Here is a 17327-nt window from a genome sequence, read left to right as displayed (position 1 = left end):
AAAACGTCCCACTCGAAGTATGAGCTCAGAGTTAACTGTCACATGTCTTTGGTCACTGGGGAGCTGTGGGACTCTGGACTAATGTGAGACTCAACAGTTGATGCTCTCAGTAATGCTCCCTGTTGATTCACACTGATAAAATGAAAGAGCTTAAATTGCTTTCTTGCTCTGCAGGAAGAGGACTAATATGCACAGTTGTTAACTGCGTGGAATTACCTTATCAACTGCAAAGCGACAATGCCATGCCTCAAACTGTAGAAGTGCAGCTGAGTGCTGTAGTGTTGAATAGTACATGTCCATGGCTAATATGGATTTTCCATACATTTGACATAAGGGGGGAAGAAGTGTTTAAAAGCAGGAGATAATGCAAAGCTGCCTTCGGGGTTACGCTCGCTCTGCAGGTAACTCCTTGGACACGGGGATGGGGCAATCCACCCTGCTCACACAGGTTTGGCTGGCTCCTGCCTCCCCACATGCTGATGCTGGGGTTTGGGGTCAGTTCTGAATGGGAGTGTAACACTGCTTTCAAGCACTATATTTATGGCAAGCTTCTGTTTATTCCCGGCATCCTTCCTTTGTGTTGGGTTCCTGTCACTGCCCGGCTCCGTGAACTTCAGCTGCCTCATTTCCTCAGCTCTTTTCACCCTGTGTGATGGTGTTCTCGCGTCCTGTGCCCATCTCCCTCCTCCCCATCCCGCTCCTCTCGTAAAGACAAGTGCCAAAGGGACAGTCAGTGGCTGAGAACAAAAGGTGACCTTGCCAGCCCTGCATTTTGTAGGAGGGTTATTTTAACAGTCTCTAGGCTTGAAACAATACCATCACTCAGGGTATCTGAGGGTGGCCCACCTGAGGGACTGTGTTTCATTTCCCCTGTAAACACAGACACATTTCACTGTGTCAGGTAGAGGTACCTGGGTCTTTCCCTCACGTTCCCTGTGCTGGGTGGGAGGCTGTGCTTTGCTGGCCACTTGCTGACCTGCAGCCCCGACTCACAGTGCATGGACAGTGCCCCGAACAGCCTCACCGAGTTCCCCCTGCCTGGCTTCCCCACCGTGCCCTGAGCCACACCAAAAGTGCTCCTGGCTTACTGGCTCTCTTCCAGTACATGCTCTGCACCTAGGTACTGGGTCACCTTGTCTCCCATGCTGTCTGTGACTGTGTGTTGTGCTGCTGCTCTCTGCACTCCCTGGCTCAGCAGCTGCCATTTCAAACTGCAGTTTTAGTTGCACTCACGAGCTGTATGACAGAGCAGGTCTCACACCAATCACGTGCAGAGAGGCAGGTGTATGCCTGGTGGGATCTCACAGACAGAGATCTGATGTCCTGACATACAGTTAGAGATGGGGTGATGGTAAGAGGTAAGGAGTAGGGTCTCGACATGAGGTTTGGCTTGAGGTCATGATAGGGCCTTTTAAATGAAAATTGTGTTTGGTAAAGATGTGGTTTATAATCAGACATCACACCTTTTGAAGAGTGCACACAGAGTTACAGTGCTGCAATTGCTGGTGAGGAACTGCACGTGGCTGTCAGGAAACCAAGAGTGATTTGATATCTGCATTCTCAGAAACCACTGGAGCCCCTCAAAGGTCTTGCTGTCCTGTCAGTAACTGCAGCCTCCTGATGAAATGTTCAGGCAAGGGAGAGGAGTATCCTAACATTTCACTCTTACATACTTATGCGGGGTTTTCAGCATTATTCTCACAAAGTGCTTGGAGGAATGGGCCATAGGAAGAGCATACAGCAATTCTTAAACTGCCTCAGATTTATGAACGAGTTCCAGCACAAAGACTCCCAGTGCTACTTTTAAGCCTCTGGGAAAAACTATCAGTGGATAATAAGAGTGCACCAGAAAAATAAACACTGAGGAGTATTTATCTGTTTCACAGAAACCCCAGATTATATACTTGAGACAATTCTAGGACAGTTACCCTCTCGTGTCCCAGTAGTGAATTTAGATATTGCTGTGAATCTCATTCTGAATGGACATCTTAATGTCAGCAGAATGTCTGTTTACCAAAGGAGAGCAGATAGCAAGAGGCTGCAGTGAAGGGCTTGGATCAGATTGTCTTTTTTCCCATATACAAGACTTTGAAGTAGGTCATTAATACAAGCTTGCTTTGGTTTCCTTATTTTCAATTGCTTTATCCTGTTTTGCTTAGCTTTTCTATACAAATGCTCCTCAAAACTATTTCCCCCCATCTTTTATTTGATGATGCTTTCCTCTCCCTCTTGCTCTGTCTCCAAACTGGATGGTCCCTTTGCAGCTGATGCTGCTGATGGTAGGAGTATTAGACTATTGCTACAGTGGGTGGAGGACAGGAAAATGAAAGGCAGCTACTGTGGTCTGTTGTTAATATGGTTTAACCTGCAGGCAAGTCGTATGGTTAAGCTGAACCTCCTTTTCCCTCCTGTAAGTGTTGGCTCAGGTGGGAGCATATAGCAACCCGTTGTTTTGGGATCATGGCAACGTTTTCCAACAGTGTGATCCACTTGGCTTCCTCAGTGTGACTTCTAATGAGATGTGATGGCATCAGCCTTTAACAAATAAGCTGCCCTTGCCCCTTCCTGAAAGAGCTGCCAGAAAGACCATTCTTGTGCTGTAAACTTGTGGCCAACAAGCTGTAGCCTCTGTTAGGAGTCGAGTATGTGGGAGTTAAGAAAACAGAGGAGTGGGCACATGATGGACTTTACCTGTCTCTGAAGGCGTTCTGACTCTCTTGGTTGAGGATAGGTGCAAAACACCCTGTGTCAGTTTGTTATGAGCTGATCAGAAGATGGAGGTATCTAACTAATCTCTCTTTTTTTTTCTCCCCTAGTTAATGGTCTGGTGACACTTGGATTTGCAGGTGAGCTTTCCTTCTGAAATTAGAACTTCTGCTTCAGTTTTGTCAGTGGCAGCCGCTTGAGAAGCGCTTCCATCCCGTCTGGCTTCGGTTCCCCAGCTGTCATGCATGCTTGCCGGCTGCGCTGGTGCCTCGGCTCTGGGAGCAGGGAGTGCTGTAGTGTTTTGTAAAGGTCAGCCTCAGTAGTGATGGTAAAATTGTAGAGCTGTTCATAAATGGAATCCCTTTGGCCGGGGGTTTAGACAGAAACTCTTGTTTGTTCCTGTCAAATGAGTCTATTGCAGCTTCTTCTACAACCCTGCAAAATATTGAGGTTCCAAAGACAGCCAACCAAAACCAAGGCCATGCAAAACCCATTTCAGCCCCCTGCTGGGAAGGGGCTGGAGTAAACTGTCAGTGCTCATGACGTAATGGAGGACAAACTTTGTATTCTGTTGGATTTACAGGGGTATAAATCAAGTTATAGCTGGCTGCTTAGAATACCCTGCCAGGGAAGGCAGCTTTGCTTCACTTCTGTCAAAGCATCAACGCAGGATTTAAGTTCCCAGCTATGCAGTTTTGATCTCTGGGTTTGAATTCTGCCTAGCTTTAGTGATCATGTGCAGCTCTAGCAGTGGGAAGTACAGCTCAGAACTGCTGCAGCTGCCAGAGAAATCGGTGGGAGTGCTTAAATAGGGGCAGGCTCCATGCTATGGTGTGAACTTCCCAAGGACAAAGTGACACTGCTTCTCACCCAAGGACAAAGTGACACTGCTCCTCACCCATTTCTCTCACTGGTGATTAACTGTAGTTCTAAGTTGGAGGGTTTTTTCTGATGTGAATGAAGTCTTGGGGTCAGCTTTAAGAGCTCTGGCAATCAGAGCTAAAGAAAGAGGCAAGGTCAGGCCCCAGCCTGCAGAGGTTTGTGGGCTGCATGGAACAGAAGGCTTAGGCTCTCAGGTATGGCATAGACTGTCCACTTATGGGCCTGCTTCTCCTGCAAAGCACATGAAAGCAAAGTATTTCTGTGGTCAGATGTGATGGCACATGGAGTCACTGAGTTGGCGACTTCCCCAGCTCAGGAGGTGGCTCAGGTGGAGTTCAGTGACAAGACTCTGCTGCCTGGGCTCCAAAGGAGCCACCTCCTTCCTGGGTGAGACACTTAATGTGCACCCCAGCCTGTTTCAGTCACACCCCCCGTTTTGGGTGGAGATGTTCAAGTTTCTGATTGATGGCTGGCTCATGATGTGAAGCCTGAAACCAGTCATCTTGCTTTAGGGGTTTTTTGCCACTTTGAGGGCGAGTCACTTCCCATCAAGCAAAGGCTTGCGCTGCTTTGCCCTCCCTTCACCTGGCAGCATGGCTGAGCATCACCTCACAGAATTAGAATCACTGGCCTTCCCAGCAACGAGGGGATCCTGTGTTCAAAGGAACTAACAGAAGGAAAAGAAGTGGCTTAAGTAGGCTTAGAGAAGTGACTTGGTAGGTTCCTGTGTGCTAGATGTAAATGATGGCACTATAAATGGTAGCCTGTAATGGTTTATACTGGTATGTTTTTAATGGATGTGCATAAAGGTGTATTTTATCTGTTCTCTAAAATTGTTCAGAAACCTGAGCCTTAGGTTTGCACCAATGTAAGTGGTGAGCAGACTTAAGTGAAGGAGCCTGAGGGTGATATGTTAGCACTGCTTCTGTTTCAGTGCTTGAGTTTTAAGGTGCTTTCTCATTTTACACAGGTGCACGTCAACAGACTCATCTCTGCAACGAATCCCTCATGTTACAAAAGTTGCCTGCCTGTGGAAAGTCCTTTGAAGAGATGATGAAGAAAGTGGACTCTAAAAAATGGTGCAACCTGACAGAATTTATCATGTAAGAGCCAGTTTTGGTTTCGATAGTTCTTACCTCATAATGGTGTTTATCCTCTAAGAAAGGATCCCCCCAGATCCCAAGAGCACTGCAATACCTACATGCTCATATCCTGGTGCACGTGAAGCGTTCATGTTCCAGATAGACTGGAACCCTCCCGTATTTGGTGCCCAGTTGCAGGGGGTGAAGCTGTAGCTCTCAAGTCCCTGCAGTATGGCCACATGTGCACAGAGACTCAGCTCTGAACTCAAAGAGTGCACACAGTCGATGGCTGTAATGAAAGCCGAGCCGTGGGCTGATCAGTTCTAGCTGCTATTGCTTTCACCTCAGACAGCTGTGGTTACATTTAATCCACATTTCTGTGCATTTTAGGCAAATGTTACTTAGGTCAATCTTTTTAATGTGAAGCCACTGAAGCAATGTGCTTTTAGAATCCTGCTGTTGTGTTTTCTCTGCTGGCAGCAATGCAGTTCCCTCCTCCAGCTGCCTCCTTTGCAGCAAGATGACAGGAACACTTCCTCATAGGCTGTTTCAGAAATCCACCTCTTGTCTGAAATCATCCTGCCCAAATGTGACATGATTTGTCCTGTAGGACCTGCTGTGGTTTGGGTTTTGCCTGCCAGATAGCATGGAGAGAGTGAGCACCACCTGGTTTGTCTGAATGTCTGGAATGCTGCCAGACTGCAGCAGTGAGGCTGCCATCACTGTTTTCCTGTCTCCTTTTCTGTGTGTAGTTGGTGGAGGTGTTTAACATCTCCCTGTAAAGCTGCACGCTTGGAACTCTGCTCTGGAGGAAGCCCACAGGGCTTGTGTAACGGGTGGTGTTTGTGGCTCCATGGAGCAGCTGCTTGTTCCGAGCACGTCTGCTCGTGCACGATGCCTGGCTTTCGGAAGTGCCGAGTGCCCTCTGCACCAACCGAAACCAGAGGACACTGCAGGTGTGCAGCACTTGAGAAAACACCAATCAAGTGAATTGGTGCTGGTGGGGGATGAGCCAGCCCAAAGCAGAACATCTTCCTGCATTCCAGCCTGTGCTGGTGCTGTGTCAGGGGCTGCTGCCGTGGCAGGGCAGCCACGAGCTACCTGTCACCATGCCTCTGACAGAGTTCTTTAGTCCCATGTACGTTCTTGTCTCATCTGGTCGTTGTCTCGTCTCCTGGTTAGTATCACCTCATGTGATACGAGATTTTGGAGTCATCTCACCCAAGGTTTTAACTCTTTCTGAATCCCCAGCAGGCACCATAGGTAGCAAGGTGTTGGACTGCCATGCAATGCTGCAGGAGTTGCCCATGTTTCTCTTACCACTGACACCTGTGCACAAGTGTTCTCCCTGTTGATAATCACAGAATTGGTTTTGTTGGAAAAGCCCTTTAAGCTTATCAAGTCCAGCCACTGCCCTCACCCAGCCCAGCCCAGCACTAACCCCTGGCCCTCAGCACCTCAGCTCCACGGCTTTGGGATCCCTCCAGGGCTGGGCACTCCCCCAGCTCCCTGGGCAGCCTGGCACAGGGGCTGACACCCCTCTCAGGGAAAAAGCTTTCCCTAATATCCAGTGTAAACTTCCCCTGGCTAATGTTTCATAATCCGACAGCACATTGACAACTTAGATGCTGTTCCTTCTTAGCACTATTATTTGCACACCCTAGATGATTTTGCAACCTTTTAAAAGGCAGATTCTTCAAACTCATGGTGCTGGAGGGAACAATGTGCTCGTGCAACTCTCTCCAGGCGTGGGGAAGAGCAGGAGGAGGTGAGCCCTGCTTCTCCAGTTTGCAGACATCGTGTTCCTCTGGCAGAGAAATGTGCCTGTACAAAGGAAAAGAAAATCCTTGCAGTGCAGGTACTACTAAACTGATGTAGCAAGTACTTGTACCCTACAGGGCAACAACTCACACAGGTTTAAGTTGCTTCACTGATTTTGAGCCAGCACTATACTTTGCTCCATCTGATCTTTGTTATGACTGTATTATCCTAGAATGGTTTGGGTTGGAAAGGTCTTTAAAGATCAACTAGTTCCAACCCCCCCGCCCTGCTATAGTCACAGAACAAGAGTTCTTTGCTTATTGGTAAGTGCCCTCAACTACTGGGACTACTTGCAGCAGAGAAAGGTACCTACAGGACACTTTGCTAATGGAGGTGAAGCAGCAGGTAACTGCACAAGCCTTGCCCCAAAATTTCTTGGAGAGTTTAAATACTTTGGTGCAAGACTTTTCCAAGGTTGGGAGGTGACTGAAGTCTCTGAGTTCCCCTGATTTTCAGTTAGGGTTAAAAATCCACCTTGCTTTTATCCTTTCTGATTGTGCTTCCCCTTCAGTGTCATCTTCAGTCCCCTCACAAGCCAATTCCTGCCTGTCTCTGGAGCTTGTTTAGCCTGAAGAAGTCAGTCAGTGTGAGGCTTTGCTCGTTTCTGCCTCGGTGCAGTAGCAGGAGAGGAACTGCAGCCTCTTCCAAATGAAAAATCTTTGACATTTTTACATAAAATATGTTCTAAAAACCTTCTGTCTCTCACTTATATTTGTAGCCTATCAGAGTTCCTGTATCAAGCATTAATCAAGCATTGTCAATGTGATTACAAACTCATTTGAAGGCTTCAGTGCACTGCAGAAACAGCACATTTACGTCACCTTCTAAAAATTGTACTCTTTTGAGAACAGATGCTGGGATTTGACATCGTGCTTTATATAAGAAGCATTTGGGCTAATTTATTCCAGCTTCTTGCAGGAACCCTGATGGTTGGGACTGAAACACTTCTTTAATTGGAGTATTCTGACACATTAATGGAAAAAATAGTGTTTCTAGCCATAGTCACTTAACATTCAGAGATACAAACCCAGTAGTATTGGATTACCCTGGCTTCACTGGTTGGCCAAACAGCCACGAGAGGGATTGCAGCCACTTCATTTTGCCGTAACTTGATTACACTGGAAGATTTTTCTGACAACTCTGGTGCTTATTTCTTAGCTTTATCCTTAACAAACTTGTGTTCTATAAAATGCAGCCTTCTGACTGATTTTCAACAGAAAAGGCTCTCCTGTGTGGCAGGTGCCGCTGGAAACCAGTTGAAGAGTTTTGGCCTCCACAGTCGATAGTGATCCAACGAGCACACGTGAGCTCAAACATCTCAGGCAAACAAATGTTACAGAGGCACTGTCAGGAGGATGTTTCCCTGTTAGTGTTTTCATTTTCTCTGTGAGGATTCATGCAGGAATTAGGATACACATACTCTGGGTCAAATCCAAAGGTATTTGAAAGCTTACATATGATGAGGGAGCAAAGGGGGATTTTGAAGTATTTGGAGTCGTTTAGACGTGGTGGGTTTCAGTGGCTCTTGCAGGGACGCTGGGATGGGAGCGACTGCCAGAAGCACCTTAGAAGAGAGATAAAGCCTTCAAAAAACAGCTGGAGACATTAATTGGCAAAAGAGGAGGGGATCAGGTGTTCATAGTTTTGCTGGTTCTTTTTAGACTACTCAAAAGGAAGCCTGAAGATGAAAATGCAACGGGGTGGTTTAAATGACAGGAAATTATGGAGCACGGCAAGTGAACAAGCAGGCTGAGGTGTGGGTGGAAGCTCTGGGGAGTTCACAAAAGCAAATACACTTTTTGTTCACCAGAAGACTGGGAATTACAGCAATCTTTTTATTCTTAGTGTGTAACAGTTCAGTATTTGATGTGTTCTACAGAAGCAGGTGTCTTTTGCTGCGCATTTACTCGGTGGTACCCTCCTGCGTCGTGCCACTCCAGCATTCCCCTCAGCCTGTGTCTCCACACAGGCTGTGCCAGCTTGGAGCTGTCACAGGAGCACATCCCCCAGCTGATGTCTCACAGATCCCAAGCAAGCTATGAAGTGCTTTTTTCAGCTGAATCAATAAATCATAGAATAATTTCAGCTGGAAGAGACTCCTAAGCTCACGCAGTGCAGCCTTTGCCCCTGCCCTATCAACCACTAGAGCATTTCCCTCAGTGCAACCAGAACAGCTGGTAGCTCTCGTATTAAAAAGATACCACTGGTAGGTGATGTCAGCGTTTTCAGTCCTCTAAAGGTTTCCTGAGGGGACAGACCAGCTTCATGAACATTCATTTGCTAGTTGAGTAAGTGCAGGATTTGACAGTTGGTTTTGGTCTAGCCCAGTGTCACCTACTTTGGTGTAAGGCACTCTGTGATTTCAAGCCAACGCTACTGCTGCAGCAGCCGGCTCACAGGGGTATAAAGGGGCACCCCTAACCTGGGAGCTCCCCGCCAGCTCGCTGTCATTGCCAGCCAAGGAGTAGCTGTGGATCGAGAGGCCAAGGCTGCAGTAGCAATTTGTGTTTTCAGAGAGAGTTCTAGCAAAGTAGAGCATCTGATGCATGTAAGATCTGGCTTTTCCTTCTCAGAAAGGTAATTGGTTTTAACAGGCCTCCTCTCACAACCTCTACGTTTCTTTTTACCTCCTCGAGCCTGCCCTCGCAGCCCAGAGAGCCCCTGATGTGCTGTGCAGCAGTGGTTGCCTGGCACTGCTCTATGGCACCTGCAAGATGGGAAAATTCACACTTTCTACAGTTTTGAGTCCTCAGCAGAAGAGGAGAGAGGGCAATAAGTGTATGTTTCCAGCTGATTCATTGCAGGAGTGTGTACCTGGTGGAATTCCTTGCTTTGCTGGGAGCACGGTCCAAGGTCTGTCCTCGTGCTGAACAACCATTTTATTCTCTGGACAGCCTCAGTGTGGTTGTCCCAGAACCCTTCACATAAAAACCAATTCTATAAACAGAAGCAACAGGCTTCAGTCCCGTTGAAGATGACAAAGGAGCCCAGCCATGTTCTGTACAGATGTCGAAGATTTGAAAAAGGAATCAAGGGAAAAAGATGTGTGTGACTAGAGCCAAATTTGATCTAATCTGCTGGAAAGATAATCCTAAAGCTGTTGCTCAATTGTGAAGTCAATGAGAGGCTTGCCTGTTACAATTTGGCCCAGCTAAACTAAACTAATCTTAAAAGTGCCTGGTTTGCAAAGAAACATAGTGAAACACTAAAGAAAAGGAAGCCAGATGACATTAAGATCAATGGGAAAACAATCTGTGGAAGATACAGATGTGCAATCCAAGATGAAACTATATGCCCCAAGTTCTTAAAGCTTGGGGCTCATAACCTGTGCTGGCCAAGTGTGTGTGTAAGAGCCCTCCAAACTGAGTCATTTCCTTGCTGGGTTGTGTAAGGCTTTTTCCCTCTTCCCCATTGACTGCTGCAGGAAGGCTGATCTGGATACTGATCGGTGATTGCATCCAGCTGCTCGTGTCCAAACATCTGTAAGAGAGGAACATGCTGTGAAAGGCTCAGGCTGGCTTTGTTTTGCAGCTGAGGTGAGGCACTGACTTGTGTGAGCTAATTTAACGTGTCTCATGGTTAGAAAGTGAACACCTTTGGCTCGTTCTTTGCAAGAGTGTCAGAAGAGCCTCACGCTTCTGAGCTTTAGTGAGTGACAAACCAGGGCTGCCAGGAGCTGGACCTTCGAGTGGCCAGCACACATGCTTTTTGAGATGCAGAACAGTACTGGTGAGAGGGACTCTGACTCTTCCTCAGCTGTGCAAGGTAGGGGTGTAAGCAATGTATGTCCCAGTACATAGACTGGTGTGTTGGTTATGCTTCATCTTGGACAAAGTCACAGTCAAATGCTGCGAATCACAGATGTGCTTGCACAACAAAAGCTCACTCTGGTGGTGCCTGGTCTCCAGGTTATCCTCTGCAATGTTTTTGCCTGATGTTCTGGATGTGTCTGAAGAGCAATTCCCATTTTCCCCTTCCCCAAAGATTTCCTGGGGAAAGGAACCAAAATTCCTCGTTGAACCTGCTGTAACCCCTCCCAGTTCAGTCAGCCCAGATTTTGTAGAAGAAAGTCTTGTCAGCTTAGTGCCTCTGTGAAGGAAGGCTGAAGAAACCTGTGCTTTATGTGGCCTGTGCCAGTGCAATGTACTTACCTTTCAGTGTTTGTGGTGTAGAAATACAGGGACTGCTCTGGTAGATGTCAGTTTTCTTCTTTAATAGCATAGTCTTCCTTTGGATTTCCCACACACGTGCAGTTGCTGCCTTTTTTTTAAGCTCTGAACGAAATGCAGGCAATGCTGATATCCCATCCTTTCTTTCACCTCTTCACATATCCAAACTTACAGTAATTTTGTATTAAAAAATCCTTACAGAAACTCCCAGAGGTCCTGGCAGCTGTGGCAAAACCAAACTGGCAATAATTGCTCCCCAAAACCTATTATCTTCCTCTGTGACTCACACCTCTCTTTTCAAAAGCAAAGAATAGCAGCTTATAAATCAGTTGGTTGCAAGCAAGTAAAACAATGGAAAAGAATGTCATATTTGAGCAGTTGTGTTGCCATCATGCTGGTAGCTGACAATAGCAATTTTTCACTGCAGAAATAATAATGTTTGCCATCTATTATTTAAAACATTGGGAATAAAAGAACCCTACAGTTTCTAAGGTCTCACCATTGTCCCGATGCAGCGCTGTGCTGGAAACATCTATGTTCACCTGCTGTTGGGGATCAGCTCTTCAGCCACAGTCACTGTGAAGTTAATGCAGGGAACCACAGAATGACACAATGGTGGGGGTGGGAAGGGCCCTGCAGAGCTGCCCCAGCCCCTGCTCAAGCAGGCTCCCCTCTCTCAGGTCACACAGGAACGTGTCCAGGTGGGGTTGGAAACCTCCTGAGAAGGAGCCTCCACAGCCTCCCTGGGCAGCCTGGGCCAGGGCTCCCTCCCCTCAGCACCAAAGGACTTGCTCCTCCTGTGCCAGGGGCACTGCCTGTGCTCCAGCCTCTGCCTGGTACCCCTTGTCCTGGCACTGGCCACCACAGAAAAAAGGCTCCATCCTCTCCACACCCACCCTGTAGGAATTTCTCAGCATTGATGAGATACCCCCTCAGCCTTCTCTTCTCCAGGCTGAACAGCCCCAGCTCCTGCAGCCTTTCCTCCTCACATAGATACTCCAGTCCCCTGATCATCTTGGTGTCCCTGCACTGGCCTCTCTCCAGCAGTTCCCTGTCTCTCTTGAGCTGGGAAGCCCAGAACTGGACACAGGAGTCCAGATGAGGCCTCAGCAGAGCCAGATGAGGGATGGAACAGGCTTTGGACACTCATTTCTAGGATTTCTCTCTTTTTAGTGCAAAGTTCCATCAATGCTCTCCTAACTCTGTGTCTGCTTGCACGATGCAGAGAGGTGGTGAAAACGTCACAAACATCCAGTTCTTAATGAATTGTTCTAAGTATGGATTCTGAATCTTAACCATTAACTTTAAGGACACTGGCACGTATGAAACGTGTGGAAACCTGCAGAGCATTTGACTCTACATGCAAAGCCATCCCCGTGTTCCACAGCGTATTACAGAGACAGGTGTGCTGCAAGGTAGCAAAGCCTTAGCAGCTGTTCATCTGATCAGATCTCTTGGGGTTTCATTTTAGACAGGAAAAAAAAAATCATGCTTTTTGCAAAGAAAACCTGGCTTTGAAAAGCTTCCTGGAAACCAGAGAATGGTTGAATGAACAGGGTAAGGAGAAACTGCCTGATCTTCTGAGAGGCTGCTGAGTTACAGACACAAACTTCCCAGAGCTCAGGTTTTGTAAACTAACACAACGTTATTTGTTACTTACACCACAACATCCGTGGTCATCACAGCCTACAAAAGCCTCAGCTCAGGGATACCAGTGCTGAGGAACGGGCTGAAAACGATATCACTTTGTTCTTCATCAAGGGTCACTGTCTGTCATGTAGAACCGCTGGAGACTCAGGGGCTGCCACTGAGAAAGTGGTGACTGTTACCGTGCCAGAAATTTGCAGCCCATTTCCCATCTCCTTGAGGTTTTTAAGAGCTGGAACGTTCCTTTTGCAAATCTTTGTGAAAGTTCTCAGTGCGAGAAAAGAGAAGGATCTTCTGAGCTTGCTGCTAAGTAGGGAAAAAAGGCATTTTCATCGGCAATAGCTGGAAGCTCTCCCGTTTAATGACCGTGTTTCTGTTTGTCATGGGGGGTTTTTTCCCAACAGGTTTTGACATCTGTTACATTTATTTGTCTTGAGTTTCTCTGGCATTTGCTCAAAGGTCACCGGTGTAAAAATCAATACTTTCAAGTTCTGAAAGAGTTCTGAGCGCTGGTGAAGTTAAGGTCACCAGCAGACACCAGTTACAGTATTTTAGCAAGGCTGCAGTGAGTCAGATCAGTCTGTATTGCTGTAGACGCCTCAGAATAACGCCTGGTAGCTTGCACTCACCACGTGGGATCAGTGAAAGTCAGTGAAATAGTTCAAGATACAAGAATCCTAATGAGTAAAACCACTTGCAAAAAGAATAACGTAAAGCAATGCAGAGGTGATGTTAGAAAGCTCTCTGAGGTCAAGTCTCCCGACTGCCAGCTAATGCGCCCCTGTCACACCTTTCATAGTGAGATCAGTCACAGAAAGCAGCTTCATGGAGCTCATTATTGAAGGCTGTGTTGCAAGAATAAATGATACATAAGATTTCTGTCCAAAGTTGTTTAGTGGTAAAATAACACGGCAGAACTGATAGGCTGCTGCCAATTAGGCAACGCGAATGTCACACACGGGGTACTTATGGAGGCAGTGCAAATGGAGAGAAGATAAATGCATTAGGAAAAGGAACACTTAATGCAAACTTCTGTGGTTCTTCTGGTTTGGAAGGGGGGTTCTGCATTTTTGTTTTCTGAATGGATCAACCATGAACACCTGATAAACCAGGACAAGTCAGCAGAGGCAAAAAGCTCATATTCTTGGGGTGATTTGCAAAGGGCAGACGTACCTGTCTCTAGCTGCTTTACAAGCTGGATGGCAGTGTGTGAAGTGACTACAGCATGGAAACTGAGAGGTGCAGCAGGTTTGTGAAGCTCAGTGTTTTCTCTGTGAGAGCAGGGGGTGTGGGGGGTGGAAAAGCCAACACAATGCATCGGTGAGCAATCAGAGCACCAGTGTTTGCTGCTTTCAGGAAACTGATGGTTTACATTTATCTCAGGCATCCCAATGCCCTTCCTACATTTTCCTGACTGCTAAAACGCACCATTTCATATGAAGGTGAGTATCAGAGTATAACACAGGCAAAGAAATGTTGAAATGAGCATTCTGGCACCTAGAGCTGGGTTCCCCCTCTGCCTCCGTTACGGAGCCTGTGGGACTGGGAGTTATCCCTGAGGCCCTGAGGCTGATTTTGATCTGTAGGAAGGCAGTAGCTTAAGAAGGATGATCTTCAGATGGTCCATATTATATATCATTTACCACGTTGCACTGTAGCCTAACATGGATTTTGCATCATATTCCTGGGGAGTACATATACCTAGTCCATATGCAGGCTGCCACGGAGCACACAGATGTAAGGTATTAGTGTTATTGCTTATTAAAAAATAGACACCAAAATGTAAGACTGCTGCTGCTTTTGGCCATTGCTGTGTAAAGAGAAAAACAGGGGTTTTATCATTGGTGTGAAAACAAGTCATTGTTTTCATCACCTAAAGAGGATTTAGATAAAGGCTCACAAAGTAAACCCAGTACTTGGCTAGTCACGGTGACTGAAAATCAACAGAGCCCATAATAGCTTTCTTATGGCAAGGGGTTTGTAATCTTTCACAGGTGATTTGCCATATTACACTGCTCTTTCTCAATAAATTAAGATAAAGCTTAGCAAGACCCAAGGAGAAGTTGAGTGAACTCAGCCGAGCCAGGAGCTGTGAATCAGCTGCTTCTCTGAGGTGACACTCTCAAGATGCTGGGTCCCCCCTGCTTCTGCTCTGCAGCCAAGTCTCACTGGCTGCCATCCAGAATCTCCTGCATAGCATTTTTGCACCTGCTTAGGAGGCTACTGGCTTGTCCTTAAGCAACTCCAGGGAGTGTTGCAACACTCAAGGCTTCCACAAGCAGTTGTGGAGAAGGAAGAGGGCACTTCAGGTGCACCGATTGCTTGTGCTGTCTGCATGAGATGTCAGAGCAGACTCAGGAGGCCACAAAGCACAGAAGTCGTGTCTTTGCCTCCACAACTAAGAGAGGAAGGTGTAAGGAAGGAAAAAATGCACGTTTCATGGTGTCCAGGCTGTACTGTCAGTCCCGTGGGAACACGGTCACGCACTGCAGCGGCGGGTAAGCAGGACTGTCCCGTACAAGGCTCTCCCCTGGCTGGCCTTTGTGCTGCACCCACATGATTTTCTAATGTTGTTACTGTTCTGCTGCTGCCCTGGTCAATGTTCCATACGTTTTGGTCCTGTTTGTGGACTGCTCATGCACCATTTGCAATCAGAGGACTCAAAGCTGCACGAATGACCGGTTTGTAAGCCAGTCCCGTGGCTGACGCGACCTCAGGTTTTCACATCCATAATGAGTCACCTGAATTTTGACTCTCATTATTGGCGTTCTGCTTGGAACAGAAAACCACTGCCACTCCCCTCCCAAGGCACATGGCTTTTCTAACTGCAGGATTGTTATCAGTGTTATTTAACCCCATTTGCCATAAATAATCAGGGAAAAAGCCACATTCTTGGCGCGCTCGTACGCATGAAGTCCCGAGGGCTGTGGGAGTGACGATGGAAAGCGCAGCTTAGAAGCAGATGCGTTGCTTTTAACTTGTCCTTACTTCTCACTCCGTGCACGTGCTGCTGTGGGTGTTTCTCCAAGTGGAAGCCTGGGTGACCCGTGATTTCTGTTTCACAGCTGGATGTCATCAGAGATTTCTCCCCCCTGTTTCTACTTTAAGAAATGATGCTGTGGTGTTATAAAAGGCTGGTGCTGCTTTGCACCAAGTGGAATCTAATAACAGCTTCCACTCAGCAGATGACGCTTTAATATCCTCTTGAAAATGGAATCCAGAGCAGTTGTTTGTAGATGTAAGCAGGAATGGATGAGGAGGGCTCTCGTGTTATGTCTTTCCCCGTGAGTTGTTGTTTGGTCAGACAAATGCCTGTATTCCCAGGTGCCTGTTTGGAACGGCTGGCTGGAGGCACAGCTGTGCAGTTCTGATCTGGATCAGAGCCACGCTCGCTCTGCCTGCGTGTCACTTGGGTTCATCTGCATGGAGAGAAAAGCCTCGAGCTGCTGAGATGATGCAGAGTGAGCAGCTCAGAGCAGCTCTGGGCTAGGGCCTGACTCCCTGCAACTTGCTGGATGTGTTGACTGTTGTAACTGCTCCTCATTAGAGATGTGTCCAACGAAACTGCAGCACGTGATACCTCGAATAAAATAACAATTCCATCCTGATTGCTCACATGCACTCAAGATACTTCCTGCTCCAAAAGCTTTCCCGTTCCAGAGACACTGCAGTAGAGCTAGAGCTTTTTTTGAGAGAGAGAACTGACCTCAGGGGCTATTTCTTTCCCTCCAGAACCACGTTATGTTGCTCAGATTTGGAAGTACTCAGTGCTTTTACAAAATCCAATATTCAGACCCGTTCTGCTCCCAAGTAATACCCTAATAAGAACTACTTATGCTGGTTCTTGGGAGAAGTGTGGGGTTTTCTTTGCTTTTCCTAAAGAAATCACTGCTGATCAATAAGGAATCGTTCAGTGTAATGCCCTTGTGTCCAGATAACTGCCCTCACTGAGGATGCTTCATGCAATTAAATCCTCCAAGCTGCCGACTTATCTCCTGCATTTGTACAATCCCTCCTTTCAACATGCCCTTGAAGTTGAGAAGTTGCTGCCTGGCCAGGTGAACACCATCAGGCCTTTGCCACTTGATGGTACTGAAGGTAGGAGTTCTTCCACAACATTATGTTGGCTGCTTACAGGGAGACTTTTTACTGCCCCTCCCACTAGAACCCCAGCTCTGGAAGTGACGATTGAAATAGCAATAAAACATGACTGCTGAGGAATTCCATCTAGGCCTGTGGTTTAGCTGCAATTGTGTTTTTCCTGTGGCTGAAGCTGAGGGTTAGGATTTTTCAGCATGTTCAGTGATTGGGCTGGAGGAGGAACTCCATTCCTATGGGAACACTACACTTCATTGGACCCAAGTTTAGCAGAACATTGCTGCAGTTTAGCAGTAACCCCTCCCACATCAGTTTGCCAGTAAAGCTCTTAATATCCATGCTCATCTAGAGTTTAATCTACACTTTGAAATGAAATAATAGTAGCAGGATTAATATGTTCAATTTAGTAATGGGGTTTACTCCTGCAGGCTTAGGGGGTGGTTTGTTGCTGTAGAGTGATGGAAAGGAGCACAGCTTGGTTTGGTTTGGTTTGGTTTGGTTTGGTTTAAAGTGGGCAGGAGTTTTTGAGGACCAAAATGTTAAGGGAGGTGTGTTTGTGGTTTTGTATGCATTTGTTTTGCTGTTGAGGCTTAGTTATTCAGGAGAGTTGACTGTAAGCAGAGTCCCAGGCCAACGACAAACTCTGGTCTTGCAGGTTCCTGCCTTTTAATCTGCCCCCATGCATGGTTTTGCTTACTTCAAAGCCAGCAGCACAGTTCTGTCTTTCCCAAAGCAAAGCTTGCTTCTGGGTTGTGGGAAAAAACACAAAGGCCAATAGCACTTGGGGAGAATAGAAAACAGGCTCAGCTGGTGACATTCACCGCAGCAGAACTTCACCTTGGGATGAAGAGACTTACAAAGCAGATCTTGTGAGAAGTCTGACGGGAGTTTGGAAAAGCCAGAAGAACCGACGTGCCCGTGA

At 46.9% G+C, this 17327-nt stretch overlaps 1 protein-coding gene across 2 annotated transcripts in view; it reads left to right on the top strand.

Moving 5' to 3' along the window:
* RAMP3 (receptor activity modifying protein 3) overlaps positions 1-17327 on the top strand; it is a 33864-nt gene that overhangs the window by 8919 nt on the left and 7618 nt on the right. Inside the window, exons 2-3 of one of the 2 annotated variants that reach the window (XM_061997119.1) lie at positions 2817-2846; positions 4559-4691. In XM_061997119.1, the coding sequence (XP_061853103.1) occupies positions 2817-2846; positions 4559-4691 (163 nt within the window). Of the gene's footprint in view, positions 1-2816; positions 2847-2914; positions 3016-4558; positions 4692-17327 lie in introns of those variants that run through there. The other variant, XM_061997120.1, reaches the window with a different exon arrangement.

This window comes from Colius striatus, chromosome 5, assembly GCF_028858725.1.
Source record: "Colius striatus isolate bColStr4 chromosome 5, bColStr4.1.hap1, whole genome shotgun sequence".
NCBI lineage: Eukaryota > Metazoa > Chordata > Aves > Coliiformes > Coliidae > Colius > Colius striatus.
Note: the sequence above shows the minus strand (reverse complement) of the source record. Positions and strands in the feature narration are given on the sequence as shown.